Here is a 16,053-nt window from a genome sequence, read left to right as displayed (position 1 = left end):
AAACTAAGGGGGAAATCAATTTGTTCTTCTCAAAGGTTAATATGATTTCTCTAACTGAACAATTGGGTCTGGAAAACAATGGTCAAATCTGGAATGATAATAATAAAATAATAATAATAATAATAATAATAATAATAATAATAATAATAATAAACTCAACAGGGTTTAAAGCTGAGATTGCACAGCTCAAGTTCATGCAGACATTATAAAAGGTTACTCACTTATATGGTAAGTCTGACTTGCATAATGTGTACATAATTCAGGAATGAAGAAATACACTTTTAAAACTAGTTTTACCTGCACACAAGCCTTCATTTCCATCAGTAAAAAATCAAGCTTGCTCTCTCCACAGTTGTCTTTTGGTTCAACCTACACTTTCTTCTGGCAATTATTCAGACACTGTAGAATTACTTCTAGGGGCAGGTACAGGATTTGTTATGGACAGGACTTAACAATACTTAACTCCTTGTTGTCAGGCAAACAACACTCTATAAAGCACCCCAGGGGCTGAAAGGTGGACTTCCAGAGCCTCTTTGGGGAAGGTTCCTCATTTGTTCCCACGGTAGCTGGAAACGGGTTCTCTTAGTGCACAGTGCTGAGTTATAGATTTCACAATGTGGAGCATAGGTGTGGTGTGAACCAGCAGCATACCACAATGACTGAGCAGTCACAAAGCGCTTACAAAGAGGAAGCAAGGAGAAACAGGTCCTGTCTTCCCTCTTGATTTGTTCCTAGTTTAGGAAGCTAGACTATCTGGAACTCTTGACTTAGTTCTTACCATCTACCAGACATGTGGCCAGGAGCCTGCTATGTATTTAGGTTTCTCTGGAGATATAATAGGATTACACAACTGTCCCAGCTTTCAAAAAGTTGCTGAAGGGTGACAGCTGAGAACAAAATAAGTAAACATGGAATGAAGTGGGGGGATATGCCTTTTGATTTTGTTCAAACATGCTACATAAGAGTTGTCTAATCTAGAAGGTGATTCCTTCACTAAGTGAATGCATGAACACAACCATGCTGTTTACAGTGTAGTATCCTGCATGGCTTCCACCAACTCATCCCTATGCCACAGTCCCTGCTGTATTTAATTAGGACTCTAGGATCTTCCACTGGCCACAACCTTCCGCTGACTTACCTGCTTTGTACTGTAGTTCATTCAGGGGGCTCTTTGTGCAGCAGAGGCCCAGTCCTGCTCTCCACTGCACAGTGACCCTGAAGAAAGCAGCCATCAGCTTCCCAGCTGTGCCTATCCACAGGGAGCTGGGCCCCTACTGGGGCAGTAGGTATGTTTCTCTTAACCTGGGAAGAATTCTTCTGCACAGCTTTCCTTCAATTTCCCTTCTCTCCTTGCTTCCTTCTTCTAGCTAATCTGTCTCTTATATAGTGAGAAGAAGGTTTGCAGTGAGGGCTTAGTCTGCATAAGAGCTAGACAGGCAAGATGAATTCCACAGGCCGTGGTCAGTTGTGTACCCTCCTGCTTTAACTTGAGCTAAACCTTCCACTCAATAGTTCAGGAACAATGCACAGTGAAGAATGTCCTAAATGCAATTCAAGGTTTGTTCTTTGTTAGGAATGAGTAAAGAACATTGTTGAAACAGCAAAAACAATAAAGAAAAAATCAAAAACCAGACTAACTGTAAATAATTTTTTTCTTGAGAGACAAGTGCTCAAAAACTCTTTTAGGTTCATGATTAGTCAAATTAAAATTATACATCAAATCACAAAATACTTTTAATTTAAATAGTCAATGTTTAATAATAAACGAAACTTCTAAAATATTAATACATTTTAAGGCTTAATTCTCAGAGTAGAGCAAATCAACAATAGAAAATAAAAATGGTTTGTTAAATTATTTTCTTCTAAATATATAATCTTTTGGCAGATTAATAATTCACAACAAATCATTATGCCTTATATTTTCATAAAATTCTTTTCAAGGGGACCTAAATTAGGTATAATAAGTTAAATAAACATGCTACTTAAAAACTGAACAGTGGGAAAGAAAGACACATTGTTAAAATTTTGTTCAATGACTACTTTTTAGATGGTGAGTAGGTAATTTCCTTCAGTATTTTAATGTAACATATAGGTAAAACTTTCTCTAAAAAGTTTTAGAGAAGGAAAAATTGGAGGAAGACAACTAAATACTACAAGGTGTTAAAAATAAAATTCAGTAAAATCAAGAACAAAACTAGATTAAAAGCTGAGCTCTTGCAATTTTTAAAAAAAAAGCCCCACAAGTTTTCTTCTTGGTGACTCTAAGTGTGTCTTCAATCGCCTCCCTATTCAAATATAAATATGAGTTTAATAAACATTTCCTTTCAAGTATTTTCCCACTAAACAAACATACACATATGCAGAGCAGAAGGAGCCATCTTTCCTGGTGATAGAAGGCAGAGTAATAGCTTTCCATTTGACTTAATTTGACAAGTAATTTGAAAGGAGCAAGGATTACATTGTTCATCATCTTGGTGCATAGCAGATTAGAATATATTTTCATAATTTTTTTTCAGTCTAGAAGATTAACTAATTAGAACAAATTTTGTACTACTGCTATACTCAAAAGTTTAATTAGACTGTGCATATTGGCTTATACCTACAATCCCAGCATTTGAGAGGCCGAGGCAGGAGCCTTGCCATGAATCTGAGGCAACTTGGACTACACAGTGACACCCTTTCTTTAAAAACCAACCAAAAAAGGAAAGAGAACAAAAGAATTCACTAGGATAGATGTGGCATGCATATGACTTTATAAAAATAAATATGCTGGTGTTTTTTTAAGACTACGAAGATAAAATATTCTAGAACATGGTCTGAACTTAAAAACAAAGAAAATGAAAACCAGCAATTCATGCGCGTGAGTCAGCCAGCTGGAGTTCTTTCACACACATGCTAAGTTTCTTTCAAGTATAAAGCCTCTGAAACACATTTTTTTTATTCTCCCCAGACCTGCTAAATGGAATTTTGCAGTTTTACTTAGTCATTATTTACTAGGGAGCCTTGGCTTTGCAGATCAAAGGCTTTGCAGTTAAGCCAACAATTATTACTAGGCTTTCTCTTTTCTTGTTTAAGTGATACTTTCCGTTTACATTCCTTGGGTAATAAGACACCCGAGGAAAAGTTACTGCTCAGCAGACTAACAATAGGTGACTACTCAGGTGACAAAGCGTTAATAAAGTTTTCAAGGTCTGCTAAAGAATTGTGAAGTTCATCGGTCATGTCGTGACTTCTAAGAAACCTTTTCAGAGTGCCCACAGCTGTGAGCGCTTCGTTCTTGGACGGTAACCGCAGGTCCTCTTCTAGGGCTCCGCTGTCCTCCTCCTCTTCATCGGAAGTGTAAAAAACAGTTTCTTCTTGCTTGCTTTCTCCGGCCCACACAGTATCATCTTTTGGGGTGTCTTCGCAAGTCTGCAGGTCCTCATCCAGGGCAGCGTATTCCTCTATGGACAAACCTTCAAGAAATTCCACTCCTGCCCCCACTGCATGGGCAGTCAGATCAAGAGCAGCCGTGTCTTCTGCATTTGCTGTGTCATTTTCTCCCTTTGGAGACCTGAATCCTGCTTCTTCATAGCTTTTAACAATGGTCTCTGGAGTTACAGCTCTCCAGCAGAGATGCAATGTATCAACTGCGTCTAGTAGAGAAAATGTAAACTCCTTGCTACTTTCGACTGAGCTTAAAAATTTCTTGATAAGACAATGCCGATATTTGATTTTAAGGCTTTTAATAACACCTTGATTCATAGCTGCAAACCCGGAAGACAAGCATGATGGGAAGAATGCTAACTCAATGGACTTTAGGTTTTTCACTTCTGGATGTGCCGGGAAAGAATCAACAAAAATCACCACTCTTCGTTTCTGGGCTTGGAATTTCTCATCCAGCTTCTGCATCCACTGTTCGAATATGGCTGCAGTCATCCATGCCGTTCTGTTAGCTTCATAATACACAGGCAATGATTTTATGCCTTTGAAACAACGCGGGGCTCGGTTTTTCCCGATGATAAGCAAAGGGAGCTTCTCAGAGCCATCCATATTTGTACCGAGTGCCAGCGTTATCCTGTCTTTGCACAGCTTTCCAATTGAACATGTTTCTCCTTTGAATGCAAAAGTATTTGTAGGTAACATTCGATAAAGCAGTCCAGTCTCTTTTACATTGAAAACATTTTTAGGATGATAATCGTTTAAGTAATAAGGAAGCACATTTTGGTACCACACAGTGGAAGGGTCTATAGATACACCCGTGGCTTCTACAGGTTGCGCTCTGAACACTAAGCCATACCTGGATTTAAAACGATCCAGCCAACCATTGCTGCACTTAAAATCATTGTGTCCCAGCTTCTGGGCAAAATCATTAGCTTTCAGACGCAACATTGGACCATTCACTGGAACATTTAGACACTGAGCAATCCGATACCACCTCATCAATGCCTCTTCCAGATCCGTATAAAACGCCGTTCTCAGTCTTTTTCTCTTTGGATCAAATCTCAAAGACTCAAAGGCTTCTAGAACTTTGTCTTTGTTTTTCATAATGGAAGACAGTGAATTTTTCTTTATGCCATATTCAGCTGCAATCTCTGCTTTTTTCTTGCCACTTTCTACTGCATTTATGATGTCAATCTTTTCCTCGATGGATAGGCTTTTCTTTTTCTTCACGGTTACAGGCTGAGTCCCGGCATCCACAGAGGCTTCTGCCATCTCAGCTTCAGCTCTTGCAGACCTTGGCTCTGAGCTCCCGGTGTAAGTTTCTGTAATCAAATTTGGTTTTCAGTAGGATATGGGCCAGGGCTTTCTAGCTACCATTTCCTGTATTAAAGTTGGTAAATACCAATAGTCTCATTCTCTAGGAAAACAACAACCTGAAACATCTTTTCCAAAAAGCGGAAGAAAATTCTATATGTGATTAGAAGAGGCACCACCTTCTTAGGATCTTGTGTGGCTCAATTTATAGTTCTTCAGAGTTCCAGAAGTCAGGCTAAAATAGGAATGCCATTATGTCAAACCTGCCCAGTCCTGCTGGGGTATTTTTGGAGCTGGAATCCTTTAAGACGATTCATTTTATCCATGCATGCTTCACTCTTGTACTAAATTCTCCACAGCAGGCTCAGAGATAAGAAACAAACTTTCAAAAATGTTCATGGCGGTATCCCAGCTTAAGTTCTAATTTCTTCAAGGGTACAAAATGAAAGTAATGACATACTCCTTCTAGTTCTTGAAAATGCTGGTGGGGAAAAGGCAGCAGTTTAGCAACATGGCATACTACCATGCTCTGAATAACAATAAAAAGGATGAGAAGAAGTTTCTGGAAATGTAGTAACCAAAGCTTCCAGACGATGCTTGCTTCCTGAGTGGCCTCTCCATTAAAAGCTCTGCTCTGTGGCTTGCATCCTCCCTTGTGCTTTGCAATATATACTTCTAAAACACACTGGACAAATTGAATCTGCTTTCAAAATGTATGCGTGCCAAAACTGAAGAACTAAAAATGATTCTGGTTAGATCCTTGGTGGCTATTTTCTACATGAGGTCACAGACTGTACCCTCTGGCTCTACAAGAAAAAAAAATAACCACAGACAGTAGTCATGAGCTCAATTTTTAATAGCACATGGGAGACAGTCTTCATAGGAGTCTGCTAGAAATACTTCATTTAAATACTCAATTCAGGTGATGAATAATGCCATTAAAAAGTCTAAACCCTGTGCTCCTTCAAAGCTAAAAAAAATCCAGTCATTTTTACATCAGTTTAGTATAGTATATGAATATACACAGGTCAGTGCTGAGAACATGCATCATAATAAACACATTGTTAAAGGATATAATGTAGAAAATTATCTGGACTAAAATAGGAAGTAGAGTGACCATGGTTCTTACCCTTTCAGACCCTTTGTGTGTGCCTGTCTATGTGTGGAAAAGTGACTTGCCATAGTATGAAGACATCAGCTTTGGAGCAAGATGTTTCTTGAGAAGTGACAGCCACTTAGTACTTATGTGGTCCTGAGTCTTAACCATTAAAACCTCAGCTGCTTTATCTATAAAAGGGGAGAAACTACAGGACTGACTTCTTTGAGTTGCTGTACACTCAGTAAGTCTCAGTGAATGAATAAGAGACACTCAGAATAGCTTTTCACACACACACACACACACACACACACACACACACACACACACACACACCCTTGCATATAGATCCCAGCTGGGCCTTGAACTTGCCATCCTCTTGATTCAGTCTCTCAAGTACTGGCTAGGTAAAACAGTACACAACCACCATACCCAGGATAACTTCATAGCTGAAAAAAGTGCCCAGCAATTGTGGGCTGATGATTTCATTAGCATGGTCTAATTCTCTTTTCAATCTTTTCAGCTCTCAATTTGGGAATAGGAATGGCACTTAAAAATAGACTGGAAACAGTGTGCTTGCTCTCTCTCTCTCTCTCTCTCTCTCTCTCTCTCTCTCTCTCCTTCCTTCTCTCTCTCCCTCCCCCCCCCCGTGTGTGTGTGTGTGTGTGTGTGTGTGTGTGTGTGTGTGTGTGAAAGGAGGATGTTGGATTTCCTCTTCTTTACTCTCTGCCTTCTGCCTTTTCTTTCTTGAAACAAAGTTTCTCATTGAACCTGGAGCTCACAATTTTCCATCTAGGCTGGCCATCTGTCTCCATACCTGCCCTCAGCATTGAAGTTACAGGTGCATGAACCTATGCATGTTTTTTAGGTAGGTGCTAGGCTCTAACACAGGTAGGTAGGTCTTCATGCTTGAGCAGCAAGTATCCTTAGCTGGTGAGTCTGCTTCCTTGCTAAGACTCGTTCTTCTTAAGCAGCAGCAGTGAGACCAGCCACGGGGACCCAGGCAGGCTCACATTCACCTCCCAGACACCAGCTCTCTTGCCAAAATCTTCCTATTCTGGGCATGCTGTGGCCAACAAGAAGCTAATTTGATAAGTGAACATTATTATGTGGGCGCCCTACTCTTCCTGCTATATCTCCAGCTTCCAAGATGACATCTTTTTGCTTGTTTTTCGTTTTATTTTGTTTTGTTTTCAAGACAGGATCGCTCTGCATGGTCTAGGTTGGCCTTGACCTTATAATCCTTATAATCTTCATGTTCAGCTTCTTGAATTCTGGGGTTGTAGGTGTACCCAGCTTACAGAAAAGTGCTTATTAAAATTCTTCTGCCCCTGTAATCATCACAATTACAACTCATAGGTTTTTTGTAAATTGTTGTTGCAAAAAAAGTCTTAATATAATAACATCATCATGGTATTGGTTTTCAAATTGCTTTGCTGCCTATATTCCAAGTAACTAAGAAGGTAGGTAGAACTGGGTTTTAATGGTCACACAGTTATGATGTGTTTGGAATACAGTTCATAATCTAGTCATTTTAATGTCCAGTCTATATTCTTTTCTTTATATTAGAGTATACTTAAATCATATTGGCAGGGCCTTCTCTGATCATAATTTATAATCTGGGTTCCCTGTACCAAACAAAGTCAACTCCAACATAAAGCTTGCAATAACAACGTTTTTTTCCCCCTTCAAGACAGGGCTTCTCTTTGTAGCCCTGGCTGTCCTGGAACTCCCTCTGTAGACCAGGCTGTCCTAGAACTCAGAGATCCACCTTTCTCTGCTTCCTACATGCTGGGATTAAAAGCATGTGCCAGCATGCCCAGCTTACAACAACAACTTTTTAAAAAATGTTTATTTTTTAGTTTATGTCCATATGTGTCCCTGAATATATGTATGTATACTGCATGGGCTCAGGAGTCATGGGCATTGGGTCTCCTGGAACTGTAGTTACAGATGGCTATCTGCCATGTGGGTGCTGGGAACCAAACTTGGGTCCTTTGTAAAAACAAGTGTTCTTAAGCACTGATCCACCTTTGTTTGTTTTTTTTGAGCTCTCTCCAGCTCTGACAACAACACATTCTAAAGGCAACATTAAGTTTCTAGGGAAGAGACCATTGTGGATGCTGTGAACATCCATAGCATCTTTAGTTGACTGTTAGGGAAAGCTAAGTTTTCTAAGTAAGTGGGATCTGACCACTTGACTCGTTCCCAAGAACACGTGTTCATTGCCCGGGGAACTCCTTGCGTATTCCCTGCAAATCTGTGATTATCTTGTACATAAGTATTTCTCTTACTAGTTTGACCTCAGCATCCAGGGATCCCCTGCCCCCCCATCTTACTTTATTTGTCAGAGATAAGCAACAAGGGCTGCAGAAATGGTAACTTCCTCTTTGTTCATTCTAACTAAAGAAAAAAAATGACTGAAAATCTCTAATCTCCAAATTTTAAATCCAGGAGATTTATGGATTAGGAATGTTCAATCTGCAAAGTCTATGCAAATATTCCAAATAAAAGATTTAAACTCTGAGCCTGGAGGTGGTGGTATATGCCTTTAATCCCAGCACTTAGGAGGCAGAGGCAGATGGATATCTGTGAGTTTAAGGCCAGCCTGGTCTAGAGTGACTCCTAGGACAGCCAGGGTAACACAGAAAAACCCTGTCTCAAAAACCAAAGATTCAAACTCTGAAATACTTTCGTGAAGCCCTTCAGATAACTAATACTAAGCCTGTACAAACAACCATTAAGACCAGTTCAAGTTGAAATGAGCAGTATCTTTAAGAAAATATTCAACTTCCTTGAATCAACAGTGTCATTTCCTTCAATAATAAAAGTCAAAATTTCCACAATAAAATATAATACATTTCTAAAGCAGATATGTAATGTAAACCAGACAAAGTAGACCTTTCCCCTAAAAAAATATAAACACCAATACTGCCCAATTAATAAAATGGGTGTTAGTCCACCTCCCGTGGAATGGTTGGCATTGGCTTTTGCCAGGAGTAATGGCAGTAACTAGTGTTTACTATGAATGCTCAGCCTTTTAACTAAGCTCAGTATTTATTTTCCCCTGAACACATTACAGAGGAGAAATGCTGTCCTACAAGTTAGAGAATATTTTCTTGATGTCAATGGTTAAACTAAATAATAGGCCTTGCCCTAAAGAATTCTACAATGATGAGAAAAATAGAAATCCTCTTTGATATGTTTGTTTTTTTCCCTAGGAGAGTGGTAGCATCTTGTATTTTCCAGGGCATAGTTACATAGGTTGTTCCAAGGCACATCAATTGCTACAAAGCTTATGGGGGACAAATTAGGCACTATGAGAGAAAAAACTTAAAATGTCTATAACCTTTTAACCTAGAAAGTCTTTATCTAGAACTCTATCTAGAATCAGAGTTCCAGGCAATTGTGAGCCACCACTGGGAGCTGGGAGCTGAGCCTCTACAAAGGTCTACAAGGGCAGTAAGTACTCCTACCCACTGAGCTCTTTCCAGTCCAGCAAGCATTTATTATCACAGACGTCCATAGGTCAGAAGCCCAGGAAGACTTAGCTGGGTCTCCAGGGTCTCACAGAGCAGAGACCAGGATGCCCGCCTCTTATGTAGAGGCTCCGAGAAAGAACTAGCTCCCAAGTCTCACTGAGGTCACCCAGAACTCAACTCCTTGCTGCTGTAGGAGTGAAGTTCCTGGCATTTGGTGGTGGTCGCCAGGAATCACTCTCTACACTCAGAGCCCTCTCATGTCCTTGTCTCTAGACTTCACTTCACAACAGAGAAACCCCCCCCCCCCCCGTCCACGTCTCTTATACATTTTGACTTTCTTTGATTCCTCTCCTAACTGCTACTAGGTCCTCTACAAGAGCATATGTTAAAAAAGTAAACTATGAATCCACAGGCCAGAAAATACCGCAAATTACAACAGTCTGGCACACCATAGGTTCTTAATAAAAATTTGTCAAATAAATGAAGAAAAAAATATGAATAAAAAGACACCAGCTACAACTGTTGAATGTTCATGCTGGAAAGTGAACTGTGAGTTAAGCCAAGCCGCCCACATTTCCTCTTTTTATTTTTTTAAATTCTAATGTTCTATTTGTGCCAGATTGTAAAAGAAAGCTAAAGCACGGAGACGTAACACTGGCAGCCTTCCCATTCACAGTATCAGGGTAATAAATCACTCTGTTCTTATCCATAGTTTACAGCCTTCTGCAGAGTCCCAACTACTTCCTGGACTGAAAAAGCACTCACTTTCTGTCTTTCATAACTAGATGGCAAGTATGCCCACTTAAACCTGCCCACACCATGACTCTAGATAGCAGTGATCTCTGGTCTTCGGTAAGGTTCGTGGTGTGCAACGGATAACATATTTCTGTAACTCAAGCACTGTTAACTTCCCGATGGTTCTGAAAGAATAAGTCCAAAGTTCAGCCTGCCAAAAAGGATCCCCGAGGGAGCCAATGAGGTGGCTTGCAGCTAAAGTACTTGCCATACAAGCCTGGTAACATGAGTTGGATTTTTTTTTTTTTTTTAAAGGAATAGGGGAAACAGACATGAAGAGTCAGCAGTACAAGACAAACCAACAGAGGTTCAAACTAAGGGCTGAGGAAAATAGGTGGCAAAAGTGAATTCTCACAGGAAGGACAGAAGGGTTTGTGATGGAAGCAAGGGCTGAGCTCAGAGCCACGATGAGTAGGAGTGTGGTAGTGAGGTGTAGGAGAGGTCTGAGAACATCTCTGCAGAAAAGACTAGACAGCTGGTGTGTCCAAGACAGAATTACAGGGCTAGGAACACGCCAAGTAGATCTGTGTAATCACACATTCATCTCTCAGGCCAGATGGGTAGTGTTGGCCAAATGAGCACTCTTACTCTTACCCCACATACATAAGAGTACTGATTTGGTTGCTGGGTTACACAACAGAAAACAGTATTGGGACCAGACCCTGATGAGTCTTGCATATCAGGGCAGGAGGTCAAATTTATTCAGAATGCTACCAAAGCCAATTGGCGATCTAGAAGGGGGAAAAGTTAGAGTCATTTGAGAAGGTTCTTCTGTTGTCAACAATAACAGATGATATAATGAAATAATAATGACTCCTGTGCTTAAAGCCTTAATACCACTAAGCTCACCCAGTGTACTTTACACATAACTGAGTGAAGTACACATACTTACTAGAAAGCTTCTAAAGTATGGCACCTTTACTTTTTACCCTGTCTATCTGGGAGCTGCTGTTGCTGTTTTCTCTTCCTCTTCTTCCTCCTCCTCCTCTTCTCCTCCCTCTCTCACTCTTCCTCCTTCTTTTCTTCTTTTAACTTTTATTCTTTGTAAATTTCATATCAAGTACTCTAACCCCACTCATATCCTTGTCCCTCAGCCCGCCCTCCACACTTGTAACTTCCCCCACAAAACAAAACAAAACAAAACAAAACAAAACAAAACAAAACAAAAATCTCAACTGGAAACTGAGGTGTGTCATGGTGTCACAGTTTATCCTTCTGCCCAAACAGCTTTCCTTGCAAAGATTCATTACAATGAGTCACTGATCTGGTTCGAGGTCTCTGGCTTCTGCTACTCTATCAATACTGGATCCTCACTAGGACTCCTCTCAGATATCCTGTTGTTGCCTTGTGTCATGGAGATCCTGAAGCTTTGCATCTGCAGGGCCAGCCCTTTCACAAAGTCCAACAATTCACAGGTGGAGTAGATGTTGGGCTGGGCCAACTCAAAGCCCTGGATCTGGGGGTAGTAGCTGAATGGCTGGGTTGTCTGCCTGCCAGCTCTCCTGAGCCCACACTATCAGGGCCAGTTTTCTCACTTCGACCAGGTGAGGGACAGGGCTGGCTTGAAAAGCACTGCTGCTCTTTGTTTTGTTGTTGTTGTTGTTGTTGTTGTTGTTTGTTCGTTTTTGTTTTGTGGTTGTTGTTTTTGGAGACAGAGTTTCTACATGTAGCTGCTCTGGCTATCCTGGAATTTTATAGTTGGCCTTGAACTAAAGTCAAGTGCTGGGATTAAAGGTGTGCGCCACCAACTGGCTCATCTGGGAACATTTTAGTATGTTCTATTACCCAGAGCCCTCTATTAAAGCTTTTCTTTCCCGAAGATTACACGGTGTGATTAGTAACCTAAATATCTCTCCATGAAGAGGAACCTACTGATGAAGAGTGCTGGAAAATTTGACACATTATCAGAATTCTCATAGACAAGATCTTGATGTAGCAATCCTTGCTCTTGATAAAATAGCATTGATAAGCATCATGAAACATTCAAAATCGAAATCTGACATTTACTTCATACAGAATGGAGTAAAAAGCACTAGCCAAGAGTCTGTGGCTTATCACCTTTCCTTCCTGGTTGTAAAATGAAAGGCAGGCAGTCTATTACAGTTCTTTACAAGCCCAGGGAATAAAGAGTATCTAACTTTGCAAAAGGTGAACACACTATCTCCATGTCATGATTATATGTGACAGTAAATCCTCTTCTCTTACCTCTCTAATCATATATGCCAATTGAGAGGAATAGGAATCTTCTATTAGTTTGGGGCAAAAAGGAACAAAAATGAAGAAAAAAGGAGAAAAAGAAAACAGGAGGAAAAAAGAAGGAAGTGAAAATAAGTCTTCATTTAAGTAGAAATAGGTTTAAAAGTTTAGTATAAAAATTGATCTCAAGTAACACACACACACACACACACACAAGTGAAAAAATTTCCCCAAATCCAAAGAACACAAGCTTATGCTTCCTTCAGTCCAAATGATGTACAGAAGTATTTTGCAAATTTCCATCACCAATTGAAACAGATTCAGTGCTTCTAAAGGTCGGTCTACATTTGTATTTCCCTTGGGGCAAAAGAAATCATGGAAAAATTAATTAATCCTATCATATTCTGACTACAATATTATGGATAAGAACTAATCATGCAGGATACTAGAGCCTCACTGGACTGATTACTTAGAATAAGCAACTACTAGGAAAAAAATTAGCATTAGTTCCAAGTCCACCAGAACCATCATTAAAACTACCAGCAGTTCTCAAAAAAAAAAAAAGTATACCACTTAAGGACAAACAGCCAATGCAAGAAGCCAAGTATCCCCAAATTCAAAGAGACACTGTCAGGCATCCTTAAGGAGACACCTAGATTTGTTAAGTACTAGCTGTCCACACCATTCATAATGCAGCTGGGCACTGCAAGACATGTGTTCCAAGTCACCCCACAGAAGCCCTGTAGATGACGTTTGCACTTAGCTACAAATCTTACTCAATTTTTACGGAGTGAGAGCAGACGTTACACTAGATTGGGTGCTTCTTTCTAATAATGGAGAAGGTTAATTGGTTCCAACTCGGAAGGATGGCTTCAAGTAGGAAAATTCACAATACACTGAAGAATGGTTATGGTTTGAGTGAATTGTCGCCGTTGCCCCCCACCCTCCCGCCCCTTTATAGATCAATTTCAGAACAGAAAGGTCCTTTATACAAGATTTATGTTTGGGCATGTCAGCACTGTTTTTTTAAGAGTCGATGTGCTAGCAATCTAAGACAATACCGTTATTTAGGTTTGAAATATATGTAGTGCATTATGTAAATGTATGTAGTGTTACTATTAACCAGTCAGAGAAAGACACAGTACAGGGATGTCGAAACTCATTGGAAATGTTCTCTATCTAATACCGCTGGGCGTAGGAAGATTCTCGCAGCTACCCTAAAGACTAGTAGGAAGCGACCAAGAAGAGCTCTGGGAGAGGGATAGTTGAACTATTTCTGTGGACAGGGCGACGGCGATCTACTTAAGAGGGGATAACCAGGAAGGCAGAGCTCGGTTGCTGGCGAAAGAGGAGCAGCTAAGAAAAGTACTATGAGCCCACAGTCAGAGAGCGAGCAGGAAAGAGCAGCACAGAATCAGAGCTACCACCGGTGGCACGCTCACGGATGCCAGTCTTTCTGCACAGACTGGTACGAGTGCAGTGGTCGTGGAGAACTAGCGAGACACTTAGGAAAGCGAGGGCCGGGCTTCCGTGCTGTCAGCGGGCGTACACTCATCTTCGCTCCATCCCTTCCACATCCCGCCCATTCTCTCCGGTGGTTGACAAACTTTCGACTCCGCGGTGGTGAGCTACGGTCACCTCCCCCCTCCAGGCACCGAGTACGAGTGTGGGAAAAGGATAGGGGACGTCTGGCTGGAGATCTGCACTTCGCAAACTAGCGACTCTCCTCCACGCTGCAACCCGGTTACCCTGGCAACGGCCTGTGCGGATTCCCGGATGTGGTTCACAGGGCCGCGGTCCGGGGCGGAGTCGAGAGGACCCAGCCCCCTGGGAGACGCGCGCGCATCAGAGAGACGTGGCGGAGCCCCGCTTGGCTTCTAAAGAGAGGCTGTCCGGGGCCCAAGACCCCGCACTTCCGGTCCTTTCACTTCCGGCTTCCCGGGTAGGGTGCAAGCGCCGGAGGCCGGGTGGAGAGGTCGCGGGTGCAAGTGTCCTCGGCTGTTGGTTGCCCGGAGCCTGTGACAGCTGCAGCTGCTCCCCGCCCACGAGGCGTGGGGGAGGAGACGAAGGAAAAGCTCCCGGTCGCGCTTCCGGTCCCTTCTGGCTCGGGCCGACGCGATTCCCGAGTGTTGCGACCGGGAGAGTCTGCGACGGAGCTCTGCCGGCTTCTCCGCTGACAGACAGGTGAGGGCGGAGCCGCGGCGGAAAGGATGGGGTCGAGGTGGCATGCTCCCCGACGGACAAGTCGCCTACGGCTACTCATGTCAAACTTGCTCCTGGGCACTTCCATCCCTGGGAACAGCCAAGTCCGCCCCTTGGTCCTTCCTGTCCCTCTGCGTCTCGGTGTATTCTGGAGTGCAGGGGGGCAGCACCGGCCCCTGGGGCGGCACCGCTCTGCTGTGCTGGCGGTGGGTGGGAAGAGTTGGCAGAGTCTGGGTCTTTCTGGACTCTGTTCTAGTGGGCCGGCCGCCTTTCCCCCGGCTTTTCCCTGAGTCTCCTACTTCCTCTCTCCTGCTGTGAGAGGAAGGGAGGTAGCAATCAACTGTGGGAGAGATTGCCTGACACTGGTGCAGAGGGAGGCGCCCTGCCTGAAACGTCCCATGCCTGAGTGCTGGTGAGGGCGTCCAAGGAATGCTGGAGTTTGGAGAAGGAAATTGTAGCCCTACCTTCTGGTGTGTTCCTTATTGCCAAGTTAACTACTCTTTACGTGTCTAGGAAAGGAAGCGTGTGTGTTTTAATTTAAGTGTTTAGATTCTAGACTTTATCCCGTTATTGCTTCCTTGGCTTTGTTCTTGTTTTCCTCTTGAACCCTCTGATCTCAAAAGGTTTATACTTTACACTTCCTGTAGATCTTTTAAGTTACCCTTTCAGGATTTCTGTGCGTCCCTCCTTTACTTTTTCCTGAAGTATACTTACTTGGTTCTTATCGGATCAGGGAAAAAAAAAAACCGAATGAAAGAATTGCAGGGCTTTTCATCAACGTGTTGCTTTCACAACTGCGAAGGTGTGTTCACACTTGCCATTTGATTAACTTGATTGCTAAAGAAAGGTGCACCAGATTGATGATGATTGGTGAGTTCTCTGGAGGCTGCAGGAATGGCTGTATTTCATTGCTGCTCTTTCAGAGCAAGTATTGCGACCGTGTACCCTTTTCTTCTACTTCTTCTATTTTTATTTGCTTTTAATTTTCGTTTTTGTTTTTCTTGTTCACTGTGACCAACACTGTCTTCTAACTACAAATCCTAACACTTAGTACATAGGAAAATAGCATATTTCCAATTTAAGATTTTCTGAATTAAAGGCTCTGCCTGAGCTATTTTGTTTCTGTTTGACAAAATGTTACTTTTCTTGGATTATGCTTGCCTTAATCCTGGGTTGGGGGGGGGGGTCTCAGTCCAGGTATCAGTGATTTTTTTCAGGGGTTTTCTATCTCTACCCCTGAAATTATGTGCAAAGTTTGTATATGTGTGTGTTCTGGGAAAATGCATTCTTTTATCAAATTCTTAAAAGACATGCACTGTCCAGCAAGATTAAGAAGCATTGGGCTAGTGTCTTGTTGAAGCTAATGGAAGCAGTTTGTTCATGGGGCTGTTGTTTGCCCAAGTTGCACATGGCTTATTTGGGTGTTACACAGAGTAGAGTGCAGGGATTACAGCCTGGTACTTAAATCTCACTACTTCAGAATTGCAGCGTTTCTAAATTCCTTCCTGGATCTATAGAAGGAACCAAGTTAGTTCCTGATTTGTG

The 16,053-nt window shown here is 41.9% G+C and overlaps 2 protein-coding genes across 9 annotated transcripts in view; one reads left to right on the top strand and one right to left on the bottom strand.

The window, feature by feature from the left end:
- Positions 1–3,153: 3,153 nt before the first annotated feature.
- Positions 3,154–4,695, bottom strand: Tigd4 (tigger transposable element derived 4). The gene has a single exon (XM_034500637.2). The coding sequence runs from the start codon at positions 4,693–4,695 to the stop codon at positions 3,154–3,156; it is 1,542 nt and encodes a 513-aa protein (XP_034356528.1).
- A 9,445-nt stretch (positions 4,696–14,140) lies between these two features.
- Positions 14,141–16,053, top strand: part of Arfip1 (ARF interacting protein 1) — a 79,855-nt gene continuing 77,942 nt past the window's right edge. For 3 of the 8 annotated variants that reach the window (XM_076932594.1, XM_076932592.1, XM_076932591.1), the window contains exon 1: positions 14,167–14,490. The gene's annotated coding sequence lies outside the window, so the exon portion shown is untranslated. Of the gene's footprint in view, positions 14,491–16,053 lie in introns of all 8 variants that reach the window. The other 5 variants (XM_034500524.2, XM_076932595.1, XM_034500523.2 and 2 more) reach the window with 4 other exon arrangements.

The sequence above is a fragment of the Arvicanthis niloticus genome, chromosome 4 (genome assembly GCF_011762505.2).
Source record: "Arvicanthis niloticus isolate mArvNil1 chromosome 4, mArvNil1.pat.X, whole genome shotgun sequence".
In the NCBI taxonomy this organism is placed as follows: domain Eukaryota; kingdom Metazoa; phylum Chordata; class Mammalia; order Rodentia; family Muridae; genus Arvicanthis; species Arvicanthis niloticus.
Note: the sequence above shows the minus strand (reverse complement) of the source record. Positions and strands in the feature narration are given on the sequence as shown.